The following is an 18,015-nucleotide window of genomic DNA, read 5'->3' on the forward strand; positions in this document are numbered from 1 at the left end:
CCAATAACATAGGCGATAACACTCGTTAAGCCAATAAGATTTGTGTTCCGGTCTCTCTCACGGTCAAACGGTCAAAACATTGACATTATTGTTGTCAACAAACAGAAAAATGTTTGCGTTGTTGTAATTATATGTCTGTGTGTGGCATAAAATACATTGAGAAAAGGAACCGAAGAATGAGAGTTTGAGGATGAAATCCCATGTTTATTACGTTTATTCTTAATTTCTTCTTAAAATTATTATTTAAAAACAATAGTGTTAACTATTGCCATATATCTAATAATAACTTTAAAAAATGATTTAACATATAACCAGCTCATTGAGAGAACAAATGTTTTATTAATTTTATGCATAGTAAAATGATCCTTTATATGTAATTAGTGTCATTGCATTTTTAAAGATGATAATCCACTTCAGTTCAGATATAGTCAGATTCACCATACATAGCCTACTCTTTTTTCATTTAAGTGTATTTGTAAGTGAAATGGAAGCAGACACACAGATAGATTTCTTCTGTGATGGGGTATAAAAGCTGATTGGTTGTTGGAGTGGTAATAACATTGATTCATGATGCACATGTGCCTCTACCTCCCTCCCCTTTCTGTCTCTCCCTTCCTCTCTCAGCCTCCTTCATTTCATCACTGTCCTTGGGTGTGTATAGCAGAGTCTGGCATTCTGTTGCTGAGCTCTATGTGTGTGTGAGTGAGTGAGTGAGTGTGTGTGTGTGCACGCAGAGTAGCCCAATGACGTTGTAAATTTGTGCTTATATCCAGGATCAGAAGTCCTCCAGCAGGGCAGAGGAGCAGTATGTCAGCCCATCCCAGCAGCTGAGCTTTGCTGTGGGATACGCAACTACATAGAGGTGAGTCTGTTTATCCATCTTTCCTTTTCCACCCTGTCCCCCTGCCATCCATTTGTCTTAATGAAATATTCATGATTTACAGCCTCTGTTTGTCCTGATTGTCATCTGCAGCTCTTATAGCAGAGGTGAGCTAGGTTAATGCTTTCTATAAAGAATGTAAGTACTTCTTTTCGCATGTTTTTCTTGATCAGGCATTGTGTGTTTTGAATACAAGGTTATGCATCTCTGCGCAGCCAAGGAAATGTTGATGAGCATTGTACCATTTCTGTTGTTTTAGCCCTGCAGTGAAAGTAAGATTTTATTTGCTGATATGTGCACACAGGTCAGATTCATCCCCTCCCATCTCCATATCGATTTGTTTGCTATTGCCATTCCCTGCCTGTCAGCTACTTAGCAGCCCCCCCCCCCCCCCCCCCCCCCCCCCCCCCTAATTCTTATAGATAGGATAATGTGTGTGGGGGCAGTTTTATGGCCATTAGCTTCATATCTCCATCACAGTGAGATGACTTGTGAAAGTGAGGCCCTTATAGTCATATAGACAGTGTCAGTGGCCTAGACAGTCAGATTACAGTGATTGCTCAATAAGTTAGATGTTTGCTATAAAATTGTAGTCCTGTCTTGTGTTTATTCTGTATTTAGTGACTGCTTAGCCCCAAAGAAGGTGCAAAGGCTGTCGCTATATCATTTCAAAAGGTACCTTTAGGGGTAAATAAGGCATGAAAGTGACAGCTGTTTTACCTTTTTTAAAGAGGCCTTGGTTAATGGATCAGAGGTTTGAACTTAACCACAAGGGAGGTGAACCTTTTCAACCACCTCTCCTAATCACAATCCCTCTCTACATGCTATTCCATCACTGTAAAAATGCTGCAGTAAAAACCTGTTAATTGGTCAATTATTTGGTAAAAAAAATATAATAAATGTAATTTTTCAGCATTATATTACAGTTAAATACAGTTTTTGGAAGTGAAAAAGAAGAAGTCATCTTATAGTTTACAGTGGAAAAATATACATTTACAGAAATCTGTGACAGCTCACATTTGATGCTTTTCCATTTGAATATCTGTTTCTACTCATTTTCTTATCAGTTGTGTACATTAGGGTTTTATATTACATTTTATGTTGTTAAATAAAGATTATTGCTTTATTTTAGTGTTGTTTAATGTCTGTTACCATGATGGTGTTTTGTATTTGTGTGCACCTTCTATGTATTAATTACCTCAGCTTGTGGAAGACCTACTTGTGATTAGCTTTATTTTTTATATCTTGTGTTTTTTTAAAGGTGGTTGTCAGTATATTGTGAAGGTAAAGCATATTTTAGTAATATCTTATAATATTATTATAGTTTATGAAATATATATATTTTTTACTGTAAATTTAATTAAATGTAAAATGTTATAGGCAACCACAGATGCCTTTTTAATACCATAAAATTCACAGTTTTTTTCTTTAACAGATAAATGAAAATACAGATAAACAAAAAAATGTGCAGATTAGACAGACAGACAGACAGACAAGATAGATAGATAGATAGATAGATAGATAGATAGATAGATAGATAGATAGATAGATAGATAGATAGATAGATAGATAGATAGATAGATAGATAGATAGATATTATGTTAAGGGCACTGACCATCCTAAGGTGCTGGGCAGCAGATGGCACAGTGGCCTGTTGCCTGGACACTGTGTATGTGGCAGCCAAATCCAACCTGGCCAACTGGTCAGTGCTGTTTATGTGTGTGTGTGTGTGTGTGTGTGTGTGTGTGTGTGTGTGTGTGTGTCTTAGTGCCCTTACTAAAAGAGTTTATGTTTATGTGAGTTTACCAGTTGTAGAGTATGTAATATAAAATGCTACACATATACTTGGTTTCCCCTATAATTCAACTACAATAATTCAGACATTTAAAACCTAGCTGTAAGTACTTACAAAAAAGTTCATGGTCAATTATTTTCAGTTAATTTCATTTAGTGGTAGTTTGAGGAGCAGATTTTAGAATCAGCGTTGCACACACAAAAATAACAGATTTTAGTACTTTTTAATTGATCAGTGACGTGTGCTTCCCCATTTGAAAAGCACCGTCCACCACTGCTCTGTTTGTGGCCATGAAATATTTTCTTGTCCATATGCAGTTAAATTTGAAAGTTTCACTCTTTCAGATTGAAGATGTCCTCCACTCCACTGGCCGAGGCAGAAGAGGATGTGTTTGGTGAGTGACCTCTCCCGTCTGCCTATCCCCTCCCCCCTCCATTAATGTCCAGATCTTCATTTCCACACTCCCAATGCACTGAGCGCATTACAGAACAGAGCAGCTACAGTCTGGCCTCTAAAAGCACCAGGGACTACGATTCTCTCTGAGCATGTGCACTGGTTGGTTTTAGAGTTGTAAATATTTTATTAAACATTTTTATGAATTTTTAGATGGCATCTATCATGGTTGAGGAATAATGGTAGATGTAATGGGCACACTGAAGAGTTTGGCTTGACAGGATTTTTGTACAGGCTTTGAAGGTGCAGCTTGCTGAGTCAGTGTCTATGTCACCACAGGAATTAGTGCTGAGATCTGAAAACAAGTTGGGAGAAGAAAGGTTGCTATGGAATAGAGTAGAACCGTGTGACAGTTCAAAATACAAAATGTTTATAAGCATGTTCCCACTCCCCATAAGAAACCTACAACCAGAGAATGCATTAGTACCCACACACTTTTTCTGTGGCGTTGATTCAGGAAGTATTTTTTCCATTTATTTTTCCTATGAAGATTTTTTATTTTATTTTTAAGTCTTTGTTAAAGCGTTATAAGCCATGAACCAAGCCAACCAGCTTTGAGATGAATCACAACATTACAAATTTTATTTGAAGCAAAACCATATTTGAAAATATGACAAAAAGACCAAGGTACAAGATTGTAAAGGGATAGTTCACCCAAAATTAAATTTCTTTCAGCATTTTTTACTCTTGTCATTGTTTCATCATTTACTCGCCCTTAAGTTGCTGAAACCGGTATAAGTTTTTTTTTTTTTCTTTTGCTGAAAACAAAAGAAGATATTTTGAAGAATGCTAGTTACCAAACATTTGACGGTAGCCATTGACTTCCAAGAGTATGTAAAAAAATACTATGGAAGTCAGTGGCTACCGTCAACTGTTTGGTTACTAACATTTTTCAAATATCTTCTTTTGTGTTCAACAGAAGAATAAAACTCATACAGGTTTGGAAAAACTTGAGGGTGAGTAAATGATGACAGCATTTTAATTCGAACTATCCCTCTAACGACTTTAGTGAGGGAAAGAACTACATCCAAGCATTGCGAATGACATAAATCAAAAATGATGAAGAAATATAAAACTATTAGTATAGAGTTGTTGATTACATTAACGTTAAAGTATATATGTATATACAGGTGCATCTCAAAAAATCTGAAGATCGTGAAAAAGTTCTTTTTTCTTTTTTTTCTTAATTCAAAAAGTGAAACTTTCATATATTCTAGATTCATTACATAGTAAAATATTTCTGTTTTAATTTTGATGATTAAAGCTTACAGCTCATGAAAGTCAAAAATCCAAAATCTCAAAATATTATAATATTTCCTAAGATCAATCAAAAAAGGATTTGCAAAACAGAAAACTTTAAGTTCTTTAAAGTATGTTCATTTATGCACTCAATACTTGGTCAGGGCTCCTTTAGCACAAACTCCAGAATCAGTTAGGTGTGTCATGGAAGCGATCAGCCTGTGGCTCTGCTATGGAAGCAGAATAATGACAATAGTTTTTGAAACATAAAGCATGCTGAATTCCACAAATCGAAAAAAAAAGATGCATTGCAGTTAACAGTGCTTGCATTTTAATGCCTTCTATTTCCAGAGCTTGCATTTTTATTTGATTTCATTTTCCAAATTCGCTGCCACAAATTCAGTGGTTAAAATTCGGCAGAAAATTCAGCGGTGCACATCCGGGCCCTGCAGGAATAGCAGTAGAGCACCGATGCATGATCTCCAGCTGATGTCAGCCACTCACCAGCAGGTGGCGCAAGCGGCTGTTGATGAAGGCCATATGTGGATCAAGTCATGCAGAAATGGAGCAAGCGCTAAGTAGAAGTTTTGATTATCGGGGCCTTTATTTCGGTTGCTTTGTTTCTGTAACTTTGTATCATGGCTTGTGTGACGCTGTGCTGTAATACTGGGGTTCCCCTCATAAGTCACACTCCAGGATTCCCCAACGACGCGTAACACGCCTCAGTGATATAACTAATACAGTGATATAAGACCTCAGATCACTTTACTGATGATTATGCAAACTATATACAGGCAAGCAAATGAGGTCAGAAGAACGCGATGTGCTGCATTTTCGTTGCTTTCCCTTACCACTGATCTAAAGAGTCGACAGTCCTACAAATATATCAAGACCACGATTAGTTTTAACAGTAAGCAACCACTTTATATTGACATAAAAAAAGGAGTTCAAAACCGCCTAGGTGTATGTTGCTGCAAATGTAAATGTAATGGTTAGAAAAATGTCCAAGTTTTTTATTTTTATTTTTTATTATTAAACATATAACATTCACAGGGGAAATAGTCAAAGCAATAAAATACATACACAGCCAGAATACAAAACAGTAAATACCTAAATAATAGTAATAACAAAAAAGAAATATAAAGAGAACAAATAAATAAATAATAGTTACCATAAACATCTTTTAAAATAAACAAGTCTAATAATAACTGTCATTGCTACTGAGCCGCGTAATGCGTTTTCTTTAACCGATTTCTGAGGGAAACAGCGTGAAACATTGCGCATTCGTTCATATTCTACATCTGCTTAACTGTCGATATACTTCACATAATCATCAGTAAAGTGTGTTCTGAGATCTGAGGTCTTATATCACTGTATTAGTTATATCACTGAGGCGGTTACGCGTCGTTGGGAAATCCTGGAGTGTGACTTATGAGGGGAGCCCCAGTATTACAGCACAGCGTCACACAAGCCATGATACAACGTGACAGAAACTAAGCAACCAAAATAAAGGCCCCGATAATCAAAACTTCTACTTAGCGCTTGCTTCATTTCTGCAAATCAGTTTTTGTAAATGAATGACTTGATCCACATATGGCCTTCATCAACAGCTGCTTGCGCCACCTGCTGGTGAGCAGCTGACATCAGCTGAAGATCATGCATCGGTGCTCTACTGCTATTCCTGCAGGGCCCGGATGTGCACCGCTGAATTTTCTGCCGAATTTTAATCACTGAATTTGTGACAGCGAATTTGGAAAGTGAAATAAAATGACCGAAATTTGCCTGTCGAATATTATACATCATATTTTTAAACAGATTGAATATTTTGGAAGTGAATTCTGTAAGGTGAATATGAATTATTGAATTTTTAATTATGAAAATGTATGTGAAATATTTTGAATTGAAATATTCACAGCTTAAATAAACAACTATGTTCAATTTCAGGACCTAAAAATGCAAGCCCTGGAAATACAAGGCATTAAAATGCAAGCACTGTTAATTACAATGCATCTTTTATTCAGCATGCTTTATGCTTCAATCCAACTGGATTGTTGGATCGACTGTTTGTCATTTTTCTCTTGAAAATATCCCATAGATTCCATATGGGGTTCGTTTCAGGCATGTCGGCTGGCCAGTAAAGCACAGTAATATCATTGTCAGCAAACCACTTGGAAGTGGTTTTGGCAGTGTGGGCAGCTGTTAAGAGGAAATCAGCATCTCCATAAAGCTTGTCAGCAGATGGAAGCATAAAGTGCTCCAAAATATCCTGGTAGATGGCTGCATTGACTTTAGACTTGCTAAAACCAATGAACCAACACCAGCAGACGTCACGGCACCCCAAATCATCACTGACTTCGGAATCCTCACACTGGACTTCTAGCAGCTTGGATTCTGTGCCTCCCCAGTCTTACTCCAGACATTGATTTCCAAATGAAATGTAAAATGTACTTTTATCTGAAAAGAGAACTTTAGACCACTGAGCAACAGTCCAGTTCTTTTTCTCCTTAGCCCAGGTAAGATGCTTCTGACATTGTTTCTGGCCTCCAGAGCGCCCACCCCCCGTCCCCATTGGATGGTGTATGGCGTGGGGACACGCCTTCCGGAGGGGGGCGTAATGTCAGTCCTGTGTCTTGTTTCCCCCTCCTCTCGTGTCTCTGTTTGACCTTCCCCTTTTCCCTGTAATTATCAGTTCATTCGTTCCAGGTGTTTGTGTTAATTATCTAGTTTAGTCTGCCCTTTATAAGCCCTGTGGTTCCCTGCTTTTGTGTCGGTCCTTGAATTGTCTTCCTGTCTGTTATGTGTGATCTTCTGGACATTAAAGACTCCTGTGTGATCTCCTGGCTTCCGTGTTCCGTGCTCCCGTGAGAGCCGTGACACAAACGATGTCATGTGCCAACAAAATTTGTTCTGACCTAGTACTAACCAAATAAATAATTTGTGACATGCACATATTGTTTTAAAAAAAGTACAATTCCGCTACATGCTACAATACTACTTTTTTTTTACTAATACATACAGTATAAAGAATCCAAATAACACAATTTATCAAAATTAATCACTTTATTTATTTATATATTTACTTGGTTCACAGAGCCATTTAAATCACAGCAAATGTTATACATGAATATAATCATGTGGATATGAATACTTATGAATACAATATGAATACTTATCTGAAGTTCTTGTTGATGTAGCTGCACATCTACACACTGCCCAGTGCCGTTCTCTCACTTTAGTGTATTTGTTAGTGTGTGTTTGTGTACTTCCTGTTTCATTGACCCTCACACTCACCCCCAGGGTGTACATGAGGAATGGCCACACATCATTCATATAAGTAATCTAGGCTGTTGACAGCTTAATAGAGCTTCAGGCCTGCTTTACTGTGTCACTGCATTTTATGGATTGTAACGAGAACACTAATGTGTGCATGAGTGTGTTGAGAGCAGAGCAGCAGTCTTTTTTCTGGATTTTCATCATATTTGTGGTGTTAGTTTGTGTGTCTTGGGCTTTTGTCTCCAAATGCTCAATTTCAAACGAATTCAGGGAGTAAACATACGTCTGTGTGTTTTGTCCCACATTAGATCTGACGGAGGTGGTTCCAGAGACTGAACGACTTGACAGCAGTCTACAGAAAGCCAAAGCACAACTATCAATCAAAACCAGGAGGCATCGGCCCTCCCGAACCCGCCTGAGAGACAGCGTGAGCTCAATAGATGGAGATGACAGCATTGATAGAATGGTGTGTGTATGTTATAGTTATTGTAGTACATCAAATTTAACTAAATAGAAATGAGAAATGTTACTTTGGCTACAGCTGAAACAAAATAAGTTTACATTTTTCAAAAAATATTGTTTTTATTTGATTTCATTTAATGTTTATTTTATTTCAAGTAGCAATATTTATTTATTTAGTTAGTTTTGGTTTTAGAAAACACCCGTTCATGTGAGGCTCATGGGTATGATATGTCATTGTGTGTGTCTGCGGTCTAGAGTTATGGCGGCTCCGTGCAGACCTCCTCTTCTCCAATCCACCCTTCCCTTTGCTGCTCCTCCCCCTCCTCTGACCTGCTCCTTTCCTCCCCATCCTCACGGAGAGACCGAACATTCACCTTTGACCCCTACACTGTGGTTGGAGAAAGGGAGGCACAAGATGAAAGACGGAGCTACAGGCACCTCCTGAACACCTCCTCTCAAGAGGCTTTGCCCCTCACCCCATCCAAGTCTCCCTCCAGACCCTGCGTCCATTCAGAGACATCTTCCCCAGCCCATCTTTGCCAGACGGACCACCTCAAGTCACGTGAGGGCAGCCAACCCCTTCTACACTATGGAGAATACTCACAGAGCGAAGGTTTGAACTGCATACGAGCATCTCATCTAATGTAATATCATAACTATCATTAACTGGGAAAATTAATATGAATTCTAATTCTGAAATTAATTCAATTCTATAGTGACTCTGATTACTATAGATTCTAATTTTGAGCTTCTATTCTGATTCTGATCTGGACTAAATTCTGGGTCCAGTTTTTCAAAACTTTTAATCTGGATCAGAATGATTTATATGTGGAAATTTTGCTATCCCTGATCAGGTAAACATGACTTTTTTGTGCTTTTTTTTTCAAAGCAACATTAGATCACCATGATCCAGATACAAACTTTTCCAGATTACTGAATCCAGATTACCAGTGCTCTAAATGGGACTACATATCACAATGTTTTAAAGTTTTAAATGTTGTTCCTGAAATCCACCAATATAATCCTGATTTTTTTAGATCAGAAGTATCCAAATCCAACTAAAAATTTTGAACAAAACACTAAAGGTTTGATCCAGATCAAAACCAAGACTGGATTATGTGATCTAATCCAATTACAGAATCATTTTTTTTTCTTTTGAACATATGAAGATATGAACCCATCTGATAGCAGAAATCCGTTTTCTGAAATATGTTTTACCATTTACAGCTCTGGAAATTCAGATTTGTTAATCTGGAAAAATTGGTAAAATGGATGATCCAATCAAATTTGCTGTGTAAAAAAAAATACTTATCCTGGATAGCAAAACATGGGATTTTCAGATCTGGATCATTCAGATCCATATTAAATGTTTCAAATACCTGGGCCAGATTCTGATGCTCATTTTGATGATCTGATTTCAGACGACAGTCATGACACAGGCCCTGATGAACCTGATAGTCCAACGGTGTTGCTGGACAAGAAAACCAGAAGACGTTTTCTTGACCTGGGGTTAGTATCCTACAAGTTTCGAGCTACAAAAAAATCAGCAATTAAATGTTTTAGATGAAGGTTGGACTATTTATCCTGTTGTCATACCTCGAGTTTGCTATGTCTATAAATATTTTGGAAGATTTTAAATGCTAAACATGCAGGGACAACTATAATTAAGATATTTGTAGATATACCCTAGTAAAAAGTATTTAAAATAGATTTATCTATTAGCATATTTACTGACATATTGCTCAAGACTTACTTATATAAAAATTATAATTAAACTGCATTTGGAGTACTGCTTGTGCACAATGCACATTTCTTCATTTTTAAGCCTAAAATGTGTTTTAATGTCACTATTGATGAGGATCGTTTAATCTTTGAACAATATTGGTCTTTAAATGTGAGATATTTAAAGTGCACCTGTAGTATATTTGCAATAGTTCCACTTTAGTACAATCAGATATACTTCAGTATGTCTTTAGTTGGACCTCAGCACTACTTCTGCACAATTAAAGTGCATTAAGTACAAAATTAGTTGCACAAATTAAGCATACTTTAAGTGTATTAGTTTAGTATACTAAAAGTACAATTGCATAAGTACATAACATGTAAATGTATGTGTAGTATACTTAGCATGAAATAAATGTGTTTCAAATCCATTTTAGTATATTTATTTTTCACTTTTTGACGATTGTAAACACTCTCCTGTATGTGAGAGCAATTATACAGATGTAGTAGGGGCCAGGGTTGTGCTCTAAAGGTTATCTGCTTGTTTTTCTGCGGGCAGGGTCACTTTACGTCGCACATATGGAAAGGTCAGGAAAGATAGATCCAACAGACTATCAGCAGGAAATCGGTATGTGTCACAGAATCTGTCCTGCATTTATTCAGCTAATGTCAGTAATCTAAGCACCAGTGTTTCCTTGCATACCTGTACAGACGTAGATGTGTGAGGTATTTTGTGTATTTGTGTCCAGGGATTCAGAGAGAACAGAGAACCAGACCGCACGTTCCTCTGGTCCACCGTTTGTGCCTTTCTCCTGGTTTAGTGAAAGATTAAGAGGTTCTGGCTCCCCCAAGAACATCCAGTCCCCATCCAAACCTTTCACCCAGGTAACCTAACCTCAACCACAGGCTCTGTAATTGTTGTATGCGAAACAATAGAGCGCTGCAATGATGATGATTTTTATAGAAAACAAAATTGCAGTTGCAAATTACTAATCACTGAAAAAAAAGTTGCAGTGAGTGAGCCATTTACATTTTCATTTAGTCATTTAGCAGACGCTTTTATCCAAAGCGACTTACACATGAGGACAATGGAAGCAATCAAAATCAACAAAAGAGCAATGATATGTAAGTGCTATAAGTCTCAGTTAGCTTAACGCAGCACACGTAGAAAGTTTTTTTTTTATATTATATAATAAATAATAAGAAAACAGACAGAATAAAAAAAGAATAGAGCAAGCTAGTGTTAGATGCCTTTTTTGCTTTTGTTAATTGTATAATAAATAAAAAGAAACCAGATAGAATACAAAAAGATTAGAAAAGCTAGTGTTAGTATATATTTTTTTTAAGAATAGAATAGAGAGTGCTAGAGCTAGAGGGTCAAATAAAGATGGAAGAGATGTGTTTTTAGCCGTTTCTTGAAGATGGCTAAGGACTCAGCTGCTTGGATTGAGTTGGGCAGGTCATTCCAGCAGGAGGGAACAGTTCATTTAAAAGTCTGTGAAAGTAATTGCGTGCCTCTTTCGGATGGCACAATAAAGCGACGTTCACTTGCAGAATGTAAGCTTGTAGAGGGCGCATAAGTCTGAAGTAACAAATTACTGTGCAGAGCCAGTGGTTGATTCATTGGTTCATTTAATGGAATGGCAATAATGATACACACTACAATTTGTATATGAATTCTCTCACAGATTAAATTAATAGCCACTTTGACAGAAATTAATTAATTTCAGCACTGTAACACTCATTCCTCTTTCTTCAAGGGCTCCAGTACCGATGAGGACGTTGATTCTTCAGTGGGTTTACTGGAAGACCGCAGACCCTGCAAGACTGAATCATCACAACCCTATCAGATCCTCCCCGAGCATTCAGATGGGGTGAGATAACAGAACTAAACTCTATTGTAGAAATTACTCACTCAAAAGCTGAATTTTCACCAGCCATTACCCCAGTATTCAGTATCACATAATTCTTCAGAAATCATTCTTATATGCTGATTTGATGCTCAAGAAACATTTTTTTTTGTCATTATCAATGTTGCAAACAATTTTTGCTGCTTATATTTTTGCGGAAACCGTGATACCATTTATAACTTTGGGTTCAGGTTTAAGTAGTTATACATTTATTAATACCTTTATTCAGCAAGGACACATTACATTTGATCAAAAGTGGCAGTAAAGACATGATTGAAAGAACATTGCAAATGATTTCTTTTTCAAATAAATTGTTTTTTCAACTTTCTATTTATCAAAGAATCCTTAAAAAAATGTATCACCATTTCCACAAAAAAGGCAGCAAAAACTGCTTTCAACATTGATAATTATACAAATCATTATTACTAATTGCAAACCAATAATGATTAATAATATCTGAGCCCCAAATCGGCATGATTTCTGAAGGATCATGTGACACTGAGTAATGATGCTGAAAATTTTGCAATCACAGGAATAAATTATATGTTTAATCAAACATAAATATATATTTTAATCAAATAAATGCAGCCTTGATGAGCATAAAATAAAAACATAAAAAAATATATATATTTTTCCAAACCTTTGACTTTTAGTGTATGTAAATACACCTAAGAGGGCAACTATTTAATGCTAAATCCAAAAAGGGACAGAAAGGTTGCAGAACTGCTTGCAAGAACATCTTAATATACCGTTGGAACATTATTATAGATTTTTCATGAAGTGTTGCTTCAGTCCTCTCAAATACAAAGAGGAATATTTGGAGATGGATGGCGCTGGCACACTGCTACACAGCATCTTTCAATGAGAAGGACAATCATATTATATTGAAGTGAAACGGATTCACACTAGCTTAATCATATTAAAGGTGGTTTGTGTTGCATGCTCAGCGAATCAGTTCAGTTGCTGTGTTTCAATATGCTAAATTAAAGCATTTGGTACATTTGCCTATTGGTTTGCTTTAGGGGTCATCCTTCAAACATTACACCTGTAACCAACAAATATATTTTGTTCCATGTGAAAAAAAATATATATTTCTGTCTTTTTTTTTTTTTTTCAGAATGACTGTGACAGCAGCCGAGGCACAGATTTCAGTTTTAAAAAGAAAATGCTTTCTGCTGCTGGTAAAGATAGGACAGAGCGACAGAACGGCGTTCACGGGAAACGGGACAGTGGGAAAAATGGACACGGTGAAGATGGACAAAAATTACTGACCACTTGATGGCATTTCTGAAAGACTGAATACAATACGCTGCAGGTGTCATTATTAATGTCAAACATTGCATTGGCTTTCACAATGTATTATTGATGGATATAGTAATAAAGATAACTTGCAAAATTTGTTCATTTACATATTTTATTCAAAAACTGATTCAGGAACATGTGCAAGGTGTCTGAAGGTGAAGTATGACGCTGTATCGTGTACTTTTTTTGTTATTTATTTGTAATTTATTGTATATTAATGAGAGCTCGCCAGCATATTTGTCATGAAAACATTGGCAAAAGAGCAATTTTGATATTATTTAAATATATATATATATATATATATATATGAGTTCATGATCTGCTTGTATAATCTGGATTATGGATAACAACTGGACCATGAAGTGAAAGTCATGTTTCAAAACCAGGCTTAGTCAGCTTAATGACAGATTTAAGACTTGACAAAATAAATGACAAATTAGCATAACTCATTCATATGCCACCTTTATCATTAGAGCTGTCATTACAGATTGTTCTGGGATGAAGCCTATGGCACAAGGATTACATAACAGGACGTGGAGTGTTGTGGGACTGTAGGGGGGAAAAAAAATTAATGTCCTGAATGTGATTTTACAGCTTTAGGTAGTTCTGGATGAGCAACAGGAACTTATTCTACCCACAGAGATCCTACGGGCTGACATACTGTAGTCTGAATGAATGAGCCGGTTCTTTTTAGTGAATTAGAAACATTTAGCGCGACAAGAGTACCCTAAAAATGGTAAATTGTCCATCATCAATATCCCGTACCTCCTCACCCACTGAGACATTTCGCATCAGACATCAAGAATTGACAGGCAATATCAGAATTCTTCTGAGCCAATTCAGTTGAATTGGTTCACAAAGCGAAATGGGTCCGGTTGCATAAACTGCTTAGATTAGTTTTAAAGTTAGCAATCTAATTTGTTTTCTTCTGGACTGGTCATAACTGTTTAACGTTAGTTACAAAAATTTAGATTTGCCCAATTTTAATCAGTATAAGACTGATTATCTCTGAGCTAAATGCTTGGATAAATTTTTAATTTAATAGTCTATGTTTATGCAACTGGCCCCAGAATGATGCATTTTTGAATTGGAATAATCCAGTTACAGCAATGAACAACTCACTGATTCAATGCTATGGTAAAAGCAATATTTCAATATTTCAGCTGTGCTAACACACAACAATTCATAATGTCATTGATGCAGAGAAGAGACCCAGGCAGACGAAGTCTTTCCGTAAAAGTGTATACTGATTACAGATGATTAAGTGTTAAAATATGAAAATTAAAGAAAGAGATTAAAAATGGATACAATATCCAAGATGAACAGATTCTGCTAAAACTAGGATAAACGTCTAACAATCTACAAGAGCCAAGAGATGAAGATTTTCAGAGCATGCAAAGAGAAAGATTGAAGATGCCAAGTTGAAGGAGTATTATATAGGCTTAGATACCTACATCTTCATGGAATATTCTCGTCTGATCAGCAAAATGTTAAAACTATTTACCTACTATTTTCCTTTCCCTCCCCTTACTTAGATAATGTAATAACAAGGTTAACTTGACTTGTCGGAGGAGTTTGTTGTGGTTTTTGCACCCTTTGAGCAGAAACGGCAAGCTCTGCAAATCTTCCAATATTGCTAGGCCCAGAATATCCGTATGCTCTATGAAGAGATGTATAATCGAACACTTCCGTACATATAAAAACATTATGTATAAAGAATAAGTTTCCAACATCCTGTCCAACATAAATGGAACATAGCAAGGTGTACTTTTATGTCAGATGAAGGAAAGAAAGACATAAGAGCAATACGTCAGTGGAACATGAGCATATCTAAAATTAAGCATTAAAACACAGATGTATATGGAGAATAAATGCAGGATACCTGTGCACTAAATATATGAATAACTGTGCTAAGTAGCATTAAATTCTGAATGGATACAGAATAAAACCATTGGGAAAAAATGAATATATCAGAAAGAACACATATTGATAATAAATGATTAATGAATATGGAATTATCTGTATTTTAGACACACCAGTCATATTTAACTCTACCTTCTCTGTACAACTGATTTAGACTGTTTAAATGTGCATTTTATATCAAATAGCCAAAAAATAACTACTTTTGTACTTTTACTCAAGTTAAAATGTAAAATGAACATTTAATTTGAGTAAAACTAGCGTCATATCATACACACACAGAACTTTAAAGCTATTCACGGCAACCCGTCAAAATAAACGTTCGGTTTAATATATTAAAGACATTGTGCCAGAAATAGGCTATATTACTATTATTTAGTAGAATTTGCGTAATAGGCTACTACTACTACTGCTACTACTGTTGAAAAATAATAAAACTTTATTCTTTGGAGAAATAATCACACAATTTTAATAGTAAATCTCCTTTATTTGCCAAAAATTTAAATGTTTAATTTTCATTTTATTGAAAATTAAACATTTAAACATGGGGCGGGGGGGGGGGGGGGGGGGGGCATTTCATAAGGCTGCTGTAAGAATAAATAATACATTTTGTATGCATTCAAATAATTAGACTTGCTAAAACACAGAATTTGGTAACAATAAAACATAAGGTGAGAAAAAAATACAACATTTCATATGGCCCTAAACGTCATTTTTGTTACACTTTTAAAAAAATTATGTTAAATTATAAGAGTTTCATGATTTTAATTAATTAGGCATGTTTTTTGATAAAAAAAAATAATAATTGACCATTAAAAAGGAGTCCAGAAAAATGAAAACGGAAAAAAACGGAATCCAGAAAAACGAAAACGGAAAAAACTGAATTTATAAAAAAAATAAAACGGAATATGGGAAAAAATAAAACGGATTTCATAGGGCCCTAAGTATGGTACAGTGATTTAATGCTACTTTGATTTATACCCTATGTTTACATCTAAGAAATGGTATCGCCATGATATCGTGTGAAGACATAGTATTGTTTGTGATGTATTATATACTTGATGGTTTTAGTGAAAACTCCTACATTTACACTTCCAGCATTTCTTCTGAAAAAAGTTCAACACAATCTCCCGTCCAATCAAGAGACGCTACATCAGACAACCCAATCGGATTGATTTGTACTACAGCAAACAGACACTCTCGTCCAATCAGAGGACGCGATCTTACAGAACAACATGGTGGCGTTGAGGTGAAGGGAATTGTAAATGAACAAAAACCTGATTCATTTATTGCATAAACTGGACTGTTTTGTGGTAAACTGGATTTTAAAAATAAGTAATAATAAATTGGCATTTTATCAAATTTTTACACGTTACCTATATACTGTATACTATAAATATGTGTTTTTTTTTTGATGAGTTTGGAGATCATGAGTATCAAGCTGGTGGTATCTGACGTTCTCTTGTCATACACTGGGATGTGACTTTAAAATCAATTTATGCTGTTGATTAATTGATGTTTTGATTTAGAGTTTAAAAACCAGACAGAATGAAGGTGGTGAATCTGAAGCAGGCTATCCTGCAGGCGTGGAAGGAGCGCTGGAGTGATTATCAATGGGCCATTAACATCAAGAAGAACTGTCCTAAAGGAGCTACATGGGACTACCTCAATCTCGCAGGTCAAATCTAAATGTTTCACCTCATATTCAGCAGACAAATTACTGTATCATATTATACACAACCCAGTTTTAGCCATTTGGGAGCAATTCATTTTGAGGGCACATGCCAATGTTATTAGGTGTGGTGTATTTTATTTGATTAAACATACAGTCAAAACAGTGATATTGTGAAGTATTACCACCAAAATAATTAAAATAATTGTTTCTGTTTTTGAAATGTAGCTTATTCCTGTGATGGCAAAGCTGAATTTTCAGCAGCTATTACTCCAGTGTATATATATATATATGTATGTGTGTGTGTGTGTGTGTGTGCGCGTAATGTATGTGTGTGTGTGTGTGTGTGTGTGTGTGTGTGTGTGTGTGTGTGTATATATATATATATATATATATATATATATATATATATATTTTGCCAAAAGTATTGGGTCACCCCCTTCTAATTGACAGGTTTGACTATTTTAGTAATTTCCATGAGTTTAATGTTAAAGCATATAATGATATTCTAGGGAATTGCGTGCTTCTAATTTTATAGCAACAGTTTGGACAGGACCTACTGTCCAAGGTCTGCTTTTAAAGTCACACCAGAGGTGTTCAGCTGGGATTAGGACTTGGATTTCTGCAGACCAGTCAAGTTCTTCCACACCGACTGAATCAATCATGTCTTTTTGAACCGTGCCTTATACACAGAGACACTGTCATGTTAGAATAGAAAAGGGTCCTGTCCAAACTGTTGCTATAAAATTAGAAGCGCACAATTCCCTAGAATATCATTATATGCTTAAACATTAAGATTTGTACTCATGGAAATTACTAAAGTAGTCAAACATGTTCATTAGAAGTTCCTAATACTTTTGGCAATATAGTATGTATGTACAGTATATGTGTGTGTGTGTGTGTGTGTGTGTGTGTATATATATATATATATATATATATGTATATATGTGTGTGTGTGTGTGTGTGTGTGTGCATGTTTATGTGGTTTATGAGGACACAAATTTGTATAATGACATGGGTATGACAGAGGTATTACAATATGAAGGTGGTTTATGAGGACACTGCCTATGTCCCCGTAATTCAAAAGGCTTAAAAAACATACTAAATGGTGTTTTTTTGAAAATCTAAAAATGCACAAAGTCTCCTGTGAGGGCTAAGTTTAGGTGTAGGGTTGGTGTAGGGCAATAGCACACACAGTTTGTTCAGTATAAAAACCATTACGCCTATAGAGAGTCCCCATAAACCACAAAAAACCAACGTGTGTATGTGTGTATATATATATATACAGGTCCTTTTCAAAAAATTAGCATATTGTGATAAAGTTCATTATTTTCTGTAATGTACTGATAAACATTAGACTTTCATATATTTTAGATTCATTACAACA

The 18,015-nt window shown here is 35.8% G+C and overlaps 2 protein-coding genes across 5 annotated transcripts in view; both read left to right on the top strand.

Moving 5' to 3' along the window:
- The first annotated feature begins 59 nt into the window (after positions 1-59).
- On the top strand, positions 60-13,133 carry LOC306852503 (sterile alpha motif domain-containing protein 14-like). The gene is made up of 11 exons (XM_079389398.1): positions 60-651; positions 774-862; positions 945-987; positions 3,020-3,069; positions 7,949-8,106; positions 8,358-8,715; positions 9,524-9,611; positions 10,384-10,452; positions 10,574-10,709; positions 11,585-11,698; positions 12,852-13,133. The coding sequence occupies exons 4-11, from the start codon at positions 3,027-3,029 to the stop codon at positions 13,011-13,013; spliced, it is 1,128 nt and encodes a 375-aa protein (XP_079245524.1). The 5' UTR covers positions 60-651; positions 774-862; positions 945-987; positions 3,020-3,026; the 3' UTR covers positions 13,014-13,133.
- Positions 13,134-16,141: 3,008 nt separating this feature from the next.
- LOC306852486 (mediator of RNA polymerase II transcription subunit 24) overlaps positions 16,142-18,015 on the top strand; it is a 38,800-nt gene continuing 36,926 nt past the window's right edge. Inside the window, exons 1-2 of one of the 4 annotated variants that reach the window (XM_079389362.1) lie at positions 16,142-16,205; positions 16,486-16,634. In XM_079389362.1, coding sequence (XP_079245488.1) covers positions 16,505-16,634 — 130 coding nt within the window. In that variant the 5' untranslated portion in view covers positions 16,142-16,205; positions 16,486-16,504. Of the gene's footprint in view, positions 16,292-16,485; positions 16,635-18,015 lie in introns of all 4 variants that reach the window. The other 3 variants (XM_079389361.1, XM_079389364.1, XM_079389363.1) reach the window with 3 other exon arrangements.

The sequence above is a fragment of the Barbus barbus genome (genome assembly GCF_936440315.1).
Source record: "Barbus barbus genome assembly, chromosome: 32".
Lineage (NCBI taxonomy): Eukaryota > Metazoa > Chordata > Actinopteri > Cypriniformes > Cyprinidae > Barbus > Barbus barbus.